This window comes from Panthera uncia (assembly GCF_023721935.1).
Source record: "Panthera uncia isolate 11264 chromosome D3 unlocalized genomic scaffold, Puncia_PCG_1.0 HiC_scaffold_8, whole genome shotgun sequence".
NCBI classification, from domain to species: Eukaryota; Metazoa; Chordata; class Mammalia; order Carnivora; family Felidae; genus Panthera; species Panthera uncia.
This window is the reverse complement of record NW_026057586.1, coordinates 35912088-35928325: the sequence shown is the minus strand read 5'-3', so window position 1 is coordinate 35928325 and position 16238 is coordinate 35912088. Positions and strand designations below refer to the sequence as shown.

The 16238-nt window shown below is 46.5% G+C and overlaps 1 protein-coding gene across 6 annotated transcripts in view; it reads left to right on the top strand.

Moving 5' to 3' along the window:
* Window positions 1-16238, top strand: part of FHOD3 (formin homology 2 domain containing 3) — a 469815-nt gene that overhangs the window by 432517 nt on the left and 21060 nt on the right. For all 6 annotated transcript variants that reach the window (XM_049619507.1, XM_049619508.1, XM_049619506.1 and 3 more), the window contains 4 exons: window positions 284-403; window positions 1092-1253; window positions 5785-5975; window positions 12425-12617. In XM_049619507.1, coding sequence (XP_049475464.1) covers window positions 284-403; window positions 1092-1253; window positions 5785-5975; window positions 12425-12617 — 666 coding nt within the window. The remainder of the gene's footprint in view (window positions 1-283; window positions 404-1091; window positions 1254-5784; window positions 5976-12424; window positions 12618-16238) is intronic.

Below are 16238 nucleotides of genomic sequence, written 5' to 3'. Positions count from 1 at the left end.
AGCTTGGCAGATGGGCAGGAACAGCGGAAGATGGAGCATTTGTCACCCCAGCACAAGTAGCCACAGGTACCCATTTGGTCTCCACTGGGGAGACTTTGGGGACTAGACTTCCCTGCTGCCCGTTGGCACTTCCATACTTAAGAGCATGTGCTCATAACATGGGATTGCCTTATACCCAGAACTCCGCTGTGGTTACTTTGTACAAAAGTTAAAAACACAAAAACAAAGTAAAGCCAAAATGTCCATTCTTTATCATCACCTTCCAACTTTTTTTAATTGAAAGGAAGTGGCAGAACCACTTTTGGATCTGAAGGAAGGAATAGACCAACTGGAGAACAATAAAACCTTGGGCTTTATCCTGTCTACTCTTTTAGCCATTGGGAACTTTCTAAATGGAACTAATGTAAGTCTTTTATATTCCTTATTCTCCTACCTCCCTTGTCACAAAGTTCCTGCCTTTCATTTGCTGAGGGAGGTTGTACCTCTGGTCCTCCAAAGCACAGATGAACAAGTTAACTTTTGTATTGCTGGAAAATCTAGAAGGAATTTTGTCCTAAACTTATCAGGGCCTATTTATTTGAGCCTGTATCTTGCCGTACAAATAGGAAAACTTAGAAAAAAAAAATTGCTACTCTCAAAATGACATCGGAGAGAGTTTCTTTTGTCCTCCTCCCCCATTTTTTTCCCGAACTTATTGCTTGAATGTTTGTACTTATATACATTATAAAACAAACTTTTTAAAAAAAATGGCCTATCTTTGGTCAGGAAGCAGCAAAGTAGAGGGCAAAGAAAGAAAGAAAGTTGAGATACCCAGATGCCAGAGACCCAGCCTCGCAGCACTCTGATTTAGGCATAGAGGCCTGGGGTACCTCATGTCTGGGAAAGGGCTAGAGGTTCATTTCATGCTCAGTATGTCTGGTCTATGTGTGATCAGCTAAGGATAATGGAGCATGTGGCCTGAGAAGCTCCAGTCACAGAGGAACTAAATATTAGGCTACTCCAACAGGACATTGATTCCAGCCATTTGTGCCTTTCGAAGAGCCTGTGTAAAACTTGTGCTCCTTGTCTTTTATTTAATGTTCACCAAACAGGCCAAAGCGTTTGAGTTAAGCTACCTCGAGAAGGTTCCAGAAGTCAAGGACACCGTGCACAAGCAGTCGCTTCTCCACCACGTGTGCACCATGGTGGTGGAAAACTTCCCAGACAGCTCTGATCTGTACTCGGAGATCGGGGCCGTCACCAGGTCAGCCAAGGTATGTCTGTGGGCCCAGAGGAGTGGGCCATGTCTCTCCCTCAGATGCCGGATCTTTGCCAGTCATCTCTGAGGGGCACAGGCTCTATGAAGTAAAAGTGTCCAAGTGCTGCTTGCAACCCTTGCTCTAGAGTTTGTGGATATGACCTGTCTCGTGCTGTTGGTAATGGACTTTTAAGATCCTTTTCCCATCTCTGGTTCTCCATCAGATTCTTTCCTACTGAGGTATGTGAGGCAAGCCTGCCATCCCAGTCCTGACTGCTACATCCACGGCTGAGCAGTGTTACTCACCAGGCCTGGATTCTCCCAAGCTTTAAAACTTCCCAGCTTGCTCGGAACTTCCCAGCTCAGGCAACAATGTCAAAAAGATGCAATTTGGCTCCTGCTAAGACTTCCATGGGTCCCTGCTGTGAAACGTGGTGACAGGAAACAGGGCACACCTGGCCTCCTGCTGCCCACCCCCCCCCCCCACACACACACACACAGATTGGCTATTCCTGTGATCTTTCACAGAGGGAACCATTTTTATAGGGCTGTAAACAGTATAGAGCATTGGCCCCTCGGCTGCAGACTCGTAAATTGAGTGCAGAGCTAAAGAGCTTCATGAACTTGTGTTTATTAGAACAAAGACGGTCGCAGTAGCTGGGCACCCAGCGGCCCCCACTTGCAGGAACATCACTGAGGCTGACCAGCCCCAGAGGAACCCCAAACACAGCAGAACTGGGAGATGTGAGGGTCTTGGGAGCAACAGGAAACTCATGGGGAGGGGCTGAATAGGGCAACAGGAGTCAGAGACCAGTGTGGAGGAAACTTCTAGAAACCCAACCTGGGCAGGCTGAGGAGCTGAAAGCAGACAGCCTTTAGCTCTGGGACACACTGGACTCTAGTGTAAGAAGAGGAGAGAGAGAGTAGTGGGAAGAGGGGACACATGGGGAGGGGGCTTTGCTGAGGCCTCCTTCACGGAACTCCCTCTCTCTGCCTTCTCCCACAGAACTGGCCTGTGGGGCCCCAGGGGCTGGGAACCTCCTTCACCTGCCTCTGGAGCCACAGGCTGGCAGCTGCCGGGTACAGCGAGCAGGGGGTCCTGGGCCGGCCTGATGGTGCACCTGCCTTGAGGTAGAAGGAGGCATGGCCGGAGATCTCCCAGCCTCAACAGCTGACCACAGGCTTCTAAGAACAGACTCCTTTACTTCACAGGCAGCCTTACTGCGTTTACTCTGTGCCAGGCACTGTTCTGAAGTGTTTACAAATATTACTTCAGTATCCTAACCAAGACAAAAAGCCCCTCTGAGTGTCTCAACAGGGAGTCCTCCAACCCCTGCTCTGACACCCACCACGAGCACCTTCTCAGAAGGCAGTTTGTTAGGAACACCTCTGTCTGAGACAGAGTCTGCTGCATGGCTAGGGTCATCTTGGTCTTGTTACGGGACCCACACAGATCAAATCAGTTCCCTTTTTATAGGTGGTCCTTTGTTCTTTCCCAGGGCCTTCTCCTAGGTAGAGCCTGCTTCTAGCTAAGTAGCCCTGGCCTAGGAGTCCTGATACCAGGCTGACCCCCAGTGACTGCCCCAGCGCCCCCCTCAGTATCAGGCCTTCCCCAAAGGATGCTTGGTGATTAGTTAAATAAAAACTAAATAACTTATTCTGGTCTGAAGATTGGCTACACAGGCCAAAAGTGCAGGTAGATTTTACCTATTAACTTCGGCAATTACTAGAGATGACTATTGACCCAGCTCTCTGTGGCTTGCAAGAGGGTATCTACCGCTACTCCGCCTTTACTCCCAAAGCCTTTGTGGGTATTGAGGGATCCTTCTACGTGGACCGGTACAAAATAAGGCTCAAGAAACCTCAGCCCTAGTTGCATTCACTCTGTCCTGTGGTGCCACACGTCAGGCCTCAGCATTACAACCCCCAAGGGGCACACTGCCCTGGCGTCTGCAGGATGACTGTGTCCCTGAGCCGTCCCACAGCATCCCAGTCTGACTTGTTAAGGTTTGACTTTGCTTCAGAACACAGCTCACAGGTCTTCCTACAGACACAAGTGGCCCCTATGGAGCAGTCCTCAGGAGAGGTCTTCTGGCAAGGACTTCCTTCTCCAAGAAGGCAACAAGTCCAGCTCTCTAACTGAGGTGGAATTAAAAAAAAAAAAATGTTTTTAATGTTTATTTGTTGTAGAGACAGAGAGTGGAGGAGGGGCAGAAAGAGAGGCAGACGCAGAATCTGAAGCAGGCTCCAGGCTCTGTACTGCCAGCACAGAGGCCAACGCGGGGCCTGAACTCAGGAACCATAAGATCATGACCTGAGCTGAGGTCGGATGCTTAACTGACTGAGCCACCCAGGTGCCCCTCTGAGGTGGAATTTTAAAGGGGCAAATCTAGGCGTAAGGCATGCCGGTTGAGAACTTAGACTGAAGAAACTCTGAGAGAAAGCCAGAGAGATTGAGGGTTCGGATCCCAATTCCACTGCTTACAGCTGCATGGTCTCTCACAAGTTACTTAACCTCTCTGTGCGTCGGTTTCTCCCCTGCAAAGTGGAGCTAGTAGCAGAATGGGAGGTCGTGAGGGAATTGTGAAGGCTCAGGTCGCGTGTCCTCGCAGGCCTTCGGCCAGGCAGGCGGCCAGCCAGATGAGGCAGCCTTCCAGCCCCCTCCAAAGAAGCTGCATTAAGCTCCAACCCAGAAATGGCACTTCCTCACAAGCCTCCCACCTGGCTCCTGTCGGCAATAGGCTCCTTTCTTCTGCCCCCACCTTACGGGCTAAAGCGTCACCTGGTCAGACTGCACAGGGCTGCTCAGTGCAGATCTGAGCTGCACTGAAGTCATTTTATTGTGTAGCCGGGCCCTGCCAGATGCAAATGAGGACAGATCCAGAGAATTATGGTTAGACCTATTACAATTGCCTTAAAATCTCCTAGACATTACTTGTCAGTCCCAGGTCATCCTTTGCTAGACTTATTCTTTGAACTATTTAGTCCTTTTCTATATCTGCTTTTTTTCCCCCCCTCTCAGCTGAACACCTGATATATTTTTTTTCTCAGCTCTACTAAGACCCAGAATCTGTCATCTAATCTGGATCCAGAATTCCTTTGGTTTCAAGCAAATCATTTTTCTCAAAGTTCCATGAATCCCCTGCTTACCTGAGTCTGCCCAAACTTGCCTTCTGTTTTTGGCTCTTCAGCACCCAAGAAACCCACGACTTGCAATGTCTTGCCTGGCCCCCAGGGCATCTCTTGTGCTCAGCAAGGCTTTATCCTGTCTGGTGAAAGATCCCCTCATTGAATTGACCTTCCTTGACTTGATCTCTTCCATTGTCTCAAGGAGAGCGGGACCACTCCCGCAAGTGCCCTGGGCACTCACATCTCTTGACCTCCATCATCTAAGAATGGTGGTTCACCTCCAGGCATCTGCTTTCTCCTTCTGACCTTGATTTGCCCTGTGTTCACCTTTTCCCACCTACTCCCACTCTGCATCTACTTCTGTGCCCTCGGTCTCCTCCCTAGGTTCATCTGTTTCTGCCTCTCCTCCTAGCCTTCTCGTTTGTTTCCCCCATCTTGTATCTCTCTCCATTAAATGCCCTCAAATGCATTTTTTTCCATGACTCTTTAATTCACGTAATTTCTAGTCTAGCAATTCAGTAAAAGAATCACTTTAGAAAGCCTGAGTTGAGGCAACCTCCGTTAAGCCAAGCTGTTCCCGCTTCCTTGAAGAGCATAGTGGGTGCTATGACACATCTGTTCTTTGCACACATGGCTTCCAGCTGCCAACAAGAGCTGTGTGTGCATGTCTCTCTCTCTCCCAAACACACACACACACACACACACACACACACACACACACACACCTGGTGGGTTCTGCACATCCTCAGGGTTTGGTCTGTACACCTGTTTATACAATAAGCCTCCTCGAGAACAGCATCTCGGTCTCAGTCAACATTTGTCTTGGTGTTCTTAGCGCCTGGTATAGGAACTGACATATACCGCTTTCTCCATGGGTGTGGGATGAATGAATGAATGGGTGGATAAATAGTATTTGTCACACAGTGTACAAAAGACCAGCTGGGAAGAGAAGCTGCCTGCCCCTTAGCCAGCCCCACCATATTAGAACCATCCATGTATGATATGAGTGGTGTATTCCTATAACCCTAAGTGAAAAATCATCTCTGAAGAACAAGAGTCCTCTGAAAAATTTTATGAGACATCTGCTCAGTTCATCTTGTACTAGGCTTCCTTCATATCATGTTTTAATTTACAGTTCCCAAAGACTTTCCTAAGATTTCTTTCCAAATATGGGGGGGGGGGGAAGAATGATATTTGCATTGGGTTCTTTTGGAGAACAGTTTTATCACTAAATAATCTGATGTCAAGATAATGACAAATACACATGTAGATACTTTTTAGGCCATAAATATGTTTGTATTTGAACATGTAAATTCGGTTTTGATGTTTGTTTCTTCCCGGAGGCAGTTCACTTTCCTGGTTCAGGTCGATGTCTGGTTGTTTCAGCGCATTTGTAATGTTCTCTCTCTGATTTTCAGGTTGACTTTGATCAACTTCAGGATAATTTATGTCAGATGGAGAGAAGATGCAAAGCTTCATGGGATCACCTCAAGGCAATTGCAAAACATGAAATGAAACCCGTTTTAAAACAACGAATGTCAGAGTTCCTAAAAGACTGTGCAGAGCGAATTATAATTTTAAAGATTGTCCATAGAAGAATAATTAACAGGTAAGTAGATCAAGGAACTAATGGAAACACCTGTAAAATGGCATGTTGAAAATATTCTACAAACCAAGATCTGAAGGTTAAGGTTCCAAAAATTGTACTGTAAATCCTTGCTACATAGAAAATACACCTTTGTACATGTTTGTTTCATGGGTATTTAATTTTCTTACACACACACACACACACACACACACCCAAGAATATGATGCCATTGAATTTTGAGGTTGGAAGGAATCTTAGAGATCATGTGATCCACACATCCCATTTGAGTAGGAACTGCATCTATAAGATCCTTGACAAGCTTACCCCTGTATCCCTGCAGCTGCTTGAACAGTTCTGTGTACTTACAGCACGTGTCGTCGCAAGGCAGCCTGACTCGTTCGAAAAGCTCTTTCTCTATATAACGTGCAGCATGCCCTCTAAGACTCTCCCCTTGTTGATTCTCCAATGGCTGCTCCACTGCCACCCGCCTAGATGAGGCCTGGGCCCCCCAATGGGTGCCACCCTCTGCACCAGCCTTCCTTAGGGTCACAGGAGTCAAGAGGAACCTGGAAGATGTGCAGGGATGTGTCAGGCCTTTCTTGCCTACAAGGAGGCTGGCCGGGGTCCAGGGCTGTCTCAGTTGTGAGCAGAGGCAGCACCAGGACCAGAACCTGGGTCTTCTGACTTCCGGGGCCAGGGCATTTCTAACCACGCACCACCACTCTCTTCTCTTTGCGATATCACAGAGTACGGTTGTGGGCTTCTCATCTGGGCCTTCAGGGTCTGAATGCTCTGTCCTGGGCCTACTGAGCCTGTGGACCTACAGGCTGTGGTCTCCCTGGAACAGGTGCTCTGGTGACAGACCTTCTGAAACAAGCCTCGTTGTGGTTCTGTTAAGAGAGCCCCTTGGAGCCAGCTCAACTGCAGGCCTTTCCCAGAGACCTGCCCCTTGGGCACACTCCCAGACCTCTATCTGAGCACTTTATTATCTTTTTAAGCAAATCGGCCATATTTTCATTTATCCCTGTACATTTCCTATTTTTTATTATTATTTATATTATTTATAATATATATTTATATATATTTATAATATAAATATATTATATATTTATAATATATGTATTTTTTTTCCTCTTCCTCTCTTTCATCTTTTAGCTTTTCTTTGAATCCACCCAGAACATCAGGAACCTAATTGTCTTGCTTGCATGTGAGCTCTTGCCTGGCTTGTGCCATTTGCTGCTTTGGGAATTGTACCTCCTGGGTCTTGGTCCAGGCTGTTGTAGGGCAAACAAGGTGGTGGTAGTCTTCAAATGTTAGACAGAGGGCGCCTGGGTGGCTTAGTTGGTAAAACATCCATCTCTTGATTTGGCTCAGCTCATGATCACAGGGTACATGGGTTTGAGCCCCGAGTGGGGCTCTGTGCTGATGGTGCAGAGCCTGCTTGGGATTCTCTCTTTCTCCCTCTCTCTGCCCCTCCCTATCACTTGGGCGCACTTGTGCGAGTGCTCTCTCGCTCGCTCGCTCTCTCTCTCAAAAATAAATAAACTTAAAAAAATAAAAATGTTAGGCAAGACAAGAATAGGGAACAGAATCTTCCCTCCAGGTTGAAGACCATCCGTTACTCAGTACTTCTGGAATTTAGTTGTAAATCCCTCTCCCTGCACTCCACCTTGACCTCTTAGTGCCCTCTGGGAAGGAGGGTCTTATCAGAGATTTGGTCAAATTTCTTAGTGAAATCAAAGTACACCATGCTTTTAACATAGTGAGCAAGTGGAGGCAGGGAACGTGAGCTGCTTCGGGCCTCCCTGCTTTTGTGTGATACAAGCAATTTCCAACTTAAAACTATTCAAATAAACAAATAGTTTCCACTTGGAATGTTATGAAACTGGAGTAATTTTCTGAAAGTCTTGGAAAGCTATTATGCCTGATCACATTAGCCATATTATCCTGGATAGGTAAAAACTCATTTTGGTGATTCCTTAAGCTAGTGTGTGTGTGTGTGTGTGTGTGTATGTGTAAAATGTATATAGTTTGCCCTGGTTGTCCTATTCTCCCTGGTAAACTGGTCACCCAAATGATGGTTGCTGTTGCATGACCTAGATCCCTGTCTCCTCACTGTTGGCCATCCCATGCGGGATGACCAGCACGAGCTAGGAATCCACCGTAGTTATTGTGGGTGGTAAAAGAGCATGGCTCTGTGCTGACAGCTTGGAGCCTGGAGCCTGCTTCGGATTCTGTGTCTCCCTCTCTCTCCCCCTCCCCCACTTGCACTCTGTCTCTGTCTCTCAAAAATAAACATTTAAAAAAAAAAGGCGGGGTGTGTGTGTGTGTGTGTGTGCGCGGGGAGGCAGGGCTAAAGGGCAGGTCCAGGTAGTGGCCAAGCCAAAGCATCTAAGCCATAGAACCCTGGGTTTGAATGAAGTGGTTAGCCGGAAGGCCATATGTAGAACTGATTAAAGCCGGAATATCTTGTCGAAATGGCGCTGGGGGACTGAGAGCCCCAGCGGCTGTGTTTCCTCTTTCCCTCCCTTGCTCCCAACATTCCCAGGAGCATAGCCTACACTGCTGTGGTCTAATATGTTCCCTTTACGCTTAGGAAACTGAGACCCAGAAAGGACTAGAACCCTAGGTGATGTGGGTACAGGTGCCTTATGCGCTTGCAGGTCAGCCTAAATATTGCAGATCAGAAACTTGGAAGTAGCTAGGCCTTCATTTTTTTCCCTCACCTGCAAGTATGTAAGAGTTATATTTTTATCTGTGTAATTAGGAATTAATTTAATAGGGCCCTTTTTAAAAGACACAGTGGTGACACAGACACGGCTCTGAGGCTCCCCGAGTATGAAGGTCATCCGTCTCTGGGGCATTAACTCAAGCCTGTGCAGGGAGCAGAGCTGCGGTTCTATTCTGATGATGCTCAGCTGCACAGACAAAATAACTTTTGCTTATTTCGCCATTCAGCCCACCTCCTCAATGACCCACTGCCTGGCTGGGTAGCAGTCTGCCGACCTAGTCAAAGGATAAGCAGCTAAACTGTTAGTCTCCCGAATGTTTGGACTTCAAGAGTTCGACTCCTCCGAGCTACCCCTCCTGAAGTTGACCTTGGGGAAGCCCAGTGATTTCTAGAGCCCAGTGGTGAAGATGGGGATAGGTTCTCCGACAGAGCCCTCTGGAAACTCACTAGCCTCCCACGTGGACAGGCCAGGGCAGTTCTGCTCAGCACCTCCTGGTGTGACTGATGGGCTGAAAGGACAGCTCATCAGGTCTCCCCTCTGCTCCATTTGTGTCCTCAGACCCCGCAGGCTCTCTGCTCGTACCCCCTGTTCCCTAGGGTCTACTGTCCACCACACAGGATCCATGAGGGCCAGTGAGTCTGGCCAGACCGTATTGCTTCCTCACCTTACAAGGCTGCCCTTCCCTCTCTGCCGGGGGGGGGGGGGGGGGGGGGGGGAAGAGGGGCGTGTAGCCCTCCTTTTGGCCCGGGCGCCCCCGCGGGGGGGGGGGGGGGGGGGGGGGGGGGGTGGTCCGTTTGGGCCCGGAACTCTCTGTTTCGTACCAGGGCCTCCTGGTGGGACAGAAGTTCCTCTTGCCCTCGGCACCCCTTAGCCTCTCGGCAGACTTCTCCCCACTCCAGGACCTTCTTGGGGAGAGATGAGAACGCACATTGGGCCTCCCACCTTCCCTGCTCCTTCATTCATGAAGCTAAAGAAGCAGGTGCTTCCACCTCCCTGTGCTGTCTGGCCCTCCCTTAGTCCAGTGGGTCTCCTCTTGATAACGGGGCAGATGAAAGAACTTAGTCCTCTTTAGGTAAGACTTAGCTTTCAAAACCATTGCCTGGCTGAGAAAATCTCGTTCTGCGTGGCTGAATCTGCGTCTTACCCTTTCCCTTCGTGCTGCCCCTCCAGCTGCCTCGTCTCACCTGCAAGCCCCTCACTCAGCTCCTGCAGACCCGTTAGGCTGAGCTGTATACGCTGTGGTGGGCGCTGGAGTGCGGGGGCCCAGATGCAAGTGCGGAGGAAGGCCTTGCTGGCCGGCACAGAGACAAGTGACACCCTCATTGGCTTCCTGGTACCCCCAGATCCACCCTTCCCCTTCCTGGGCCAGACCCTCTACTCAGTGGCACACTTGATGAAAAGGGTGGATGATGGGACCGATCAAAGATACTGGTTGTCCCCTTGATTTTTCTTGCACACGCCTTCCTATCTCAACACATCATGTATTATACAGCCAGTGTATAATGTCAGGTAGTAGTAAGGGCCAAAAGAAAAATTAAGAGTATAATTGAGACAGGAAGTGACACGGTGCTGTTTTACAAAATACATCAGGGAAGGCTTCTCTGAGGAGGTGATATTTGGGGCGGGATCCTTTAGGATGGGAGAGAGGGAACGGCTAGGAGTGAACACCTTTCAGAGCCTGTGGTCCTGCCAGTGGAATGCCTCTCTGCCCCTCTCACAGGCCCTGCAGACTCTTAGCTCGGCCATCTCCGGGTCCACATAGCACGCCTGGAGTCCGAGGCTTGTTCAAGGGATCTCGAGGAGTCTAGTGCAGCTGGGGTCATTGGAGGTGAGACAGGAAGTGGGGCCAGTTATGTGGTACCGTGTGTGGATAGACCACATTTTGTTCATTTATTGATGGACGTTTGAGTCGTTTTTACTTTTTGGCTGTTATGATTAATGTTGCTGTGAACATTTCTGTAGAGGTTTTGTGTGGGCACATATTTTCATTTCTTTTGGGGATATATATAGGAGCAAAAGTGCTGGGTCATATGGTAACCCTATGTTTAAGTTTTTAGGAACTGCCAGACTTTTCTATAAGCAACTGAGCCATTTTATGTTCCCGTCTGCTGCTGATTGAGGGCTCTAACTTCTCTGCACCCTCACCACCACTTGTTATTGTGTGTGTTTCTATTATAGCCATCCCAGTGAGTGTTAAGTGGCATCTCCTTGTGGTGTGGGTTGGCATTCCCCTAATGCGTAATGATGTCAAGCACCGTGTCATGCACCTATTAGCTATTTGTGTATCTTTTTTTTGGAGAAATGTCTATTCAGATCCTTTGTCCATATTTCATTTGTCTTTTCAGTGTTGGGTCGTAAGATTTCTGTATATATTCTGGATACAAATCTCTTATCAGACATGATTTGCAAATATTTTCTCCACTTTGTGGGTTGTCTTTTCACTCTCGATGGTGTCCTTTGACACACAAAAGTGTTTAATTGGGGGGGGGGCACCTGGTTTAATTGGGGGTCTGACTCTCGATTGTGGCTCAGGTCATGATCCCACAGTTTGTGGGATCAAGCCCTGCATCAGGCTCTGTGCTCACAGCGCAGAGCCTGCTTGGGATTCCCTTTCTCGCCCTCTCTCTCTCTGCCCCTCTCCCACTCGTGCTCTCTCTCTCAAAATAAATAAACATTTTTAAAGAAGTGTTTAGTTTTGATTAAGTCCAGTTTATCTGTGTTTTTCTTTGGTTGCTGATGGTGTCAGTGTCACATATAAGAAAGAAATCATTGGCTAATCCAAAGTCATGAAAACTTACAATTTGTTTTTCCTCCAACAGCTTTATAGGTGTAGCTAAATTCTCTGGTAGTAAACATTTTTTCAGCCCCTTTAATTACAAGTTGTATGTTTTATTATTTTTCACATAAGGAATAAGCCAATTTCTCTCATTTGAAAACCAATCAAAACCTCTATTCATACAGTAAAAATTAGAATGATCAAAATCCAAAGTAGTTGTCCATAAATAGTGGTATCCTTTATATAATACTGTTACGTCTACATAAAAATGTCCCTCTGTCTTCTCGTATCTTCTTTCTCATTTCTGGATAACTAAAAATAGTGTACATGTTTGCTTATTTAATTTCCTTTACAAAATTGCTAAGTCACTAAAATCCACTAATTTTTAATTTAGAAGTTAAATAGCTGAAATTTATTTTGTGCTGCTTGTTTGGTGCTTCCTAATAAAATTAAGATTGTATATGATATCATGAGAAAATATTTCAGAATATTTACAAAAAATTTTATCAGCATTTTTACAAACCATCTGTTGACAACTCATGTGATCACGTGTGTTCCAGTTGTTGTGAAAGCAGGTCATCGAGGAATCACTAAGCAATATTCCCTTATTCCTTATTCAGTTCCTACCTAATCTAGAAACTGTGGTCTTTTTTTTAAGACAGTGCTTCATCCTCTCTCTTATGAAAGATTTGCGTACACATTTTAGAAAAGCATTAAAACACTGATAAGCAAAAGGAAAACAGTAATCTCCTAAAATCCTAACACCTAGACATCCTCCTTCAGCGAGAAAGCGAGTTGAACTTGACTTCTGGTTGCATTTTTCACTCAAGGCTCTTCAACCCCAAAGCCCGAGGAACGAAGCACGATGCCTGCCTGGTTGGTTTCTTACTGAAAGTTTTGAGACCCTAGGTTTTTGTTCTTTAAAACTGAAGCCATCACCATTATCGTGTGTTTTATCGCAGGTTCCATTCCTTTTTGCTCTTTATGGGCCACCCACCTTACGCGATTCGGGAAGTGAACATAAACAAGTTCTGCAGGATCCTTAGTGAATTTGCACTGGAGTATCGCACCACCAGGGAAAGGGTTTTGCAGCAGAAACAGAAACGGGCCAACCACAGAGAAAGAAATAAGACCAGAGGGAAGATGATCACTGATGTAAGTTTCATGTCATTTATTGTGAAAGTAGATCAACCATAAAATCTCCCTGCAGTTTGGGAGCTGTGCTCCCCACCCCCCACTGTGAAAAAAATGTCCATCTTTTAAAAAGTGCTCATAAACTATTCCTCTACTATTTCTGCGAAAATCTATATAACGTACGTGGGACTAATACATGTAAATTAAGGATGTGTGGCTGGTGGAGGGACTTTAACCCATATTGGGGTGTTGTGGGATGTGGTGTCATTAAAGGCTTGATTCTTCAACCTCTGGGATGTGGGTAAAAGTGGAAAAAAAGAAAACAGTTAAATGGTGATGCCACTTATCATAGGAAGACAGGTATACTACTGATTTGGGAGTTGATTCAGGAGTTTCATCATAACGATGCTATGTGCAACCAACCAGTTGACCCATGGGCAACCCATTCTAGGCCTCTGAATAGAGAAATAATTGGTGAGGTTGGTCAAAGACATAATCTGAGGGCTTCCTGGCAGTCCCTTGAGTCAGAGGATATTCAGGTGGGAAGAAATCTGGACAACAGTGAACCCAACAGGAGTTCCCTTTAGCCCCTCGGGGGCGGTCGGTGGGGAGCCTCTGCACACTTACATGCTTGCCTCGCTCCTGGGCTTCTCTCTCCCACCTCAGCCCTGAGCCCCCCAGGTCCCGGGTGCCATGGGCATTCAGATGGGAGATGTTCTAGAAGTAGAGGGGAAAGGGATGTGTGAAGAAAGACATACCATGCAGGTGCCTCTTTCTGATGTGTCTTTATGAAATTGATCCCATCTGTGCATGGACTCGAGAAGCACACTGGCTCTGTGATACAGAGGATGAAGTGGGTAAAGGACCAAGCAACAGGGAGTGTCATCGTCCTGGGGTTGCAATTCTCAGTGAAACTCCAGTCAGACATATTTAGGGAGGAATAAAAGCAGTTAAGAAGACCCCAGGCTACCTTCTGCGCCCCGATGGGTGTGTGTGTTGTGGGAAAAACGGAGTGCACACGATTCCTGTCCACATTCTTGAGGGATCTGACATTTATGTGGCAACCGAATCCATCATCTTAGAAATGTTGTCATTTTATGGCAGTTCTGCGGACCACCAGGGACCAACCCCCTCACCCAAACTCCTCGTTCCCTTGGAATTTTCTTGACCCTTAAAGAGTGCTCAGTTCATTTGTCTGTGGAGGGAGTCCTCTGTGCAGCCCCCTGGCAGTTCTGAATGCCAGTGCCATCACTGAGAGTTTTCCTTCTCCTCTCCTGAAATCTGGGTTCAATAGGATGTTTAGCCTCCCAGAGGACAGCAACAGGAAGCAAACTGAATCCATTTGGGCAAACTGTGGCCCACTTTGCATTCCACGGTGTTATTTTTAAAAGTTTAAAAGGGGCTTACTTGCTTTTGTGGAAATGAGACACATTGGAGGGTGAAAAATACAAGCCCAATATGCTTATAGTTACGAAAACACATGATAATTTCTTGCCAAATTTTTGAGATTTTTTTTTACAGATCCCACTAATTTTTTAATTCTGTCCTTCTCCGAAAACATTCAGCTTGCCTATTTATAAATGGGTAAATGTTTCTGCAGTTTGATTCAAAAATATTTAAATTTCCATTAAAATGTGGGCTGTACAGGCTTCATCCTCAACATAGTCCCTGTTTCACTGGTCAGAGTGGCATCATTCACGTACAAAGACTGCCATCTGCTGGAAAACTAGGATATTGTCACTTAAGGCAAAGTGTATAGCTTCTTTTCTCAATTCTCACTTATGTGCCCAGCACTGCACTGGGCACTAAGGAAGATGTGACTGCAATAAAAGACAAGCTATACCCCAAGGGTATCCTCATGATCTGGTTAGAAAACAACATATACACAACTTACACTACTAAAAACATAGGCAATAGATTGAGTCCCTGAACAGTAGGGCTGTAAATGATTTTTAGAGAAAACTATGTAGTAAATCATTTTTAATAAAGATTCTGGGTAAAATGAAGGTGGAAGTGGTAGCAGTCAAACAGACATGATTTGGCGGAAAAACTTTTTTTAATGTTTGTTTATTTTGAGAGAGCGAGAGAGCGCATGTGGAAGGGGCAGAGAGAGGAAGAGAGAGACTCTCAGGCAAGCTCTGCACCATGCACAGAGCTCGACGCAGGGCTCAATCTCATGAACCGTGAGATCACAACCTGAGCCAAAATCAAGAGTTGGACACTTAGCCAACTGAGCCACCTAGGTGCCCTGAAAAAGCAATTATTTTCCAAGATAGAGTGAAATCTGGGTAAAATCTGAAGACCCTGTGTTTAGAGTCAGCCCTGTATCTGTCCTTGTGTGCCTGTCCCTCCTCTTCTTTCTCTGTTTCTAAAATGAAAAAGGCTTCCTTTCTCAAAATCCAGGAGTCCTCCCAGCTAAGGGTCAATATTAAATTAAATAGTTCCTCCTCCTTGTTCCCTGAAGTAGTTCTAGACAAAATGGTGACATAGACAAGGCAGCACAAGACTGTGGTGGCCCATCTACTGTCATCATACTCAAGATGGGCAGCAAGAACTCAGGCTATCAGTCCCATGACCTCCACATCCGGGGACAGTGGGGAGGTCTTGAAAATGAACCAGCCAGTTATTTTAGCAACAAAATGGGTTTATTTGGGAATGGCAGCAGAATTGCAACTTGGGACATGTAAGCTATGACAAAACCATAGGGCAAGTCCAGAAAACAAAGGAAAAGAATGCTACTTTATAGACAAAAGAGGAAATTGGGAGAGGCTACTTCCAATGAAAAGTCCATTAGAAAAAAAGTGAGAGTTCGGGGTGGTGGTGGTTTCTCATTGGCTGAGTTGTGGTAGTCTCTCATTGGCTGGGCTGTTGCCAGGCAAGAAGGAAATCTTCATCCCTCTTGCTGGGGTGCTAAGGTAGGCTTCTTCCTGTTGGTGGCTGCAATTGATGACAGCATTAAGGCATGAGAGCTTCCCCTTCTGGCTTCCTATTTTAAATGTTTCCTTCAGTTTCACAGACCTTTATCCTCCATTAACCCCAGCTTCCTCTTCTAGAAAAAGAGAATGCTAGTTACTTTGGGGGATGTTGAGAGGGTTCGAGATTCTGTATAGGTAACACCTTATACATGTGCTAATGATGAGAAAATGCCAATCATCCTGGTAAAATAATAAGTTCTAAACTAGAAATAAAAATAGAGCAGGACTCTTATCTCTGAGTGTGGTGCCATTTGCCTGGGGATGGTGTGGAACTTGATGAATCAGAAGCATTTTGTCATTTCAGCTGCTGAAAGTTTAGTCTGTTCTCAAAACCCTTGTGTCTGAGGGAAGCAGGAGTGCTGACACATAGGGGCACTTGTACCCCAATATTTATAGCAGCACTTTCAATAATAGCCAAATTATGGAAAGAGCCTAAATGTCCATCAGCTGATGAATGGATAAAGAAGATGTGGTTTGGGGCGCCTGGGTGGCTCAGTCGGTTAAGTGTCCGACTTCAGCTCAGGTCATGATCTCACGGTCCGTGAGTTCAAGCCCCGCATTGGGCTCTGTGCTGACCCCTCAGAGCCTGGAGCCTGTTTTGGATTCTGTGTTTCCCTCTCTCTCTGACCCTCCCCCGTTCATGCTCTGTCTCTCTCTGTCTCAAAAA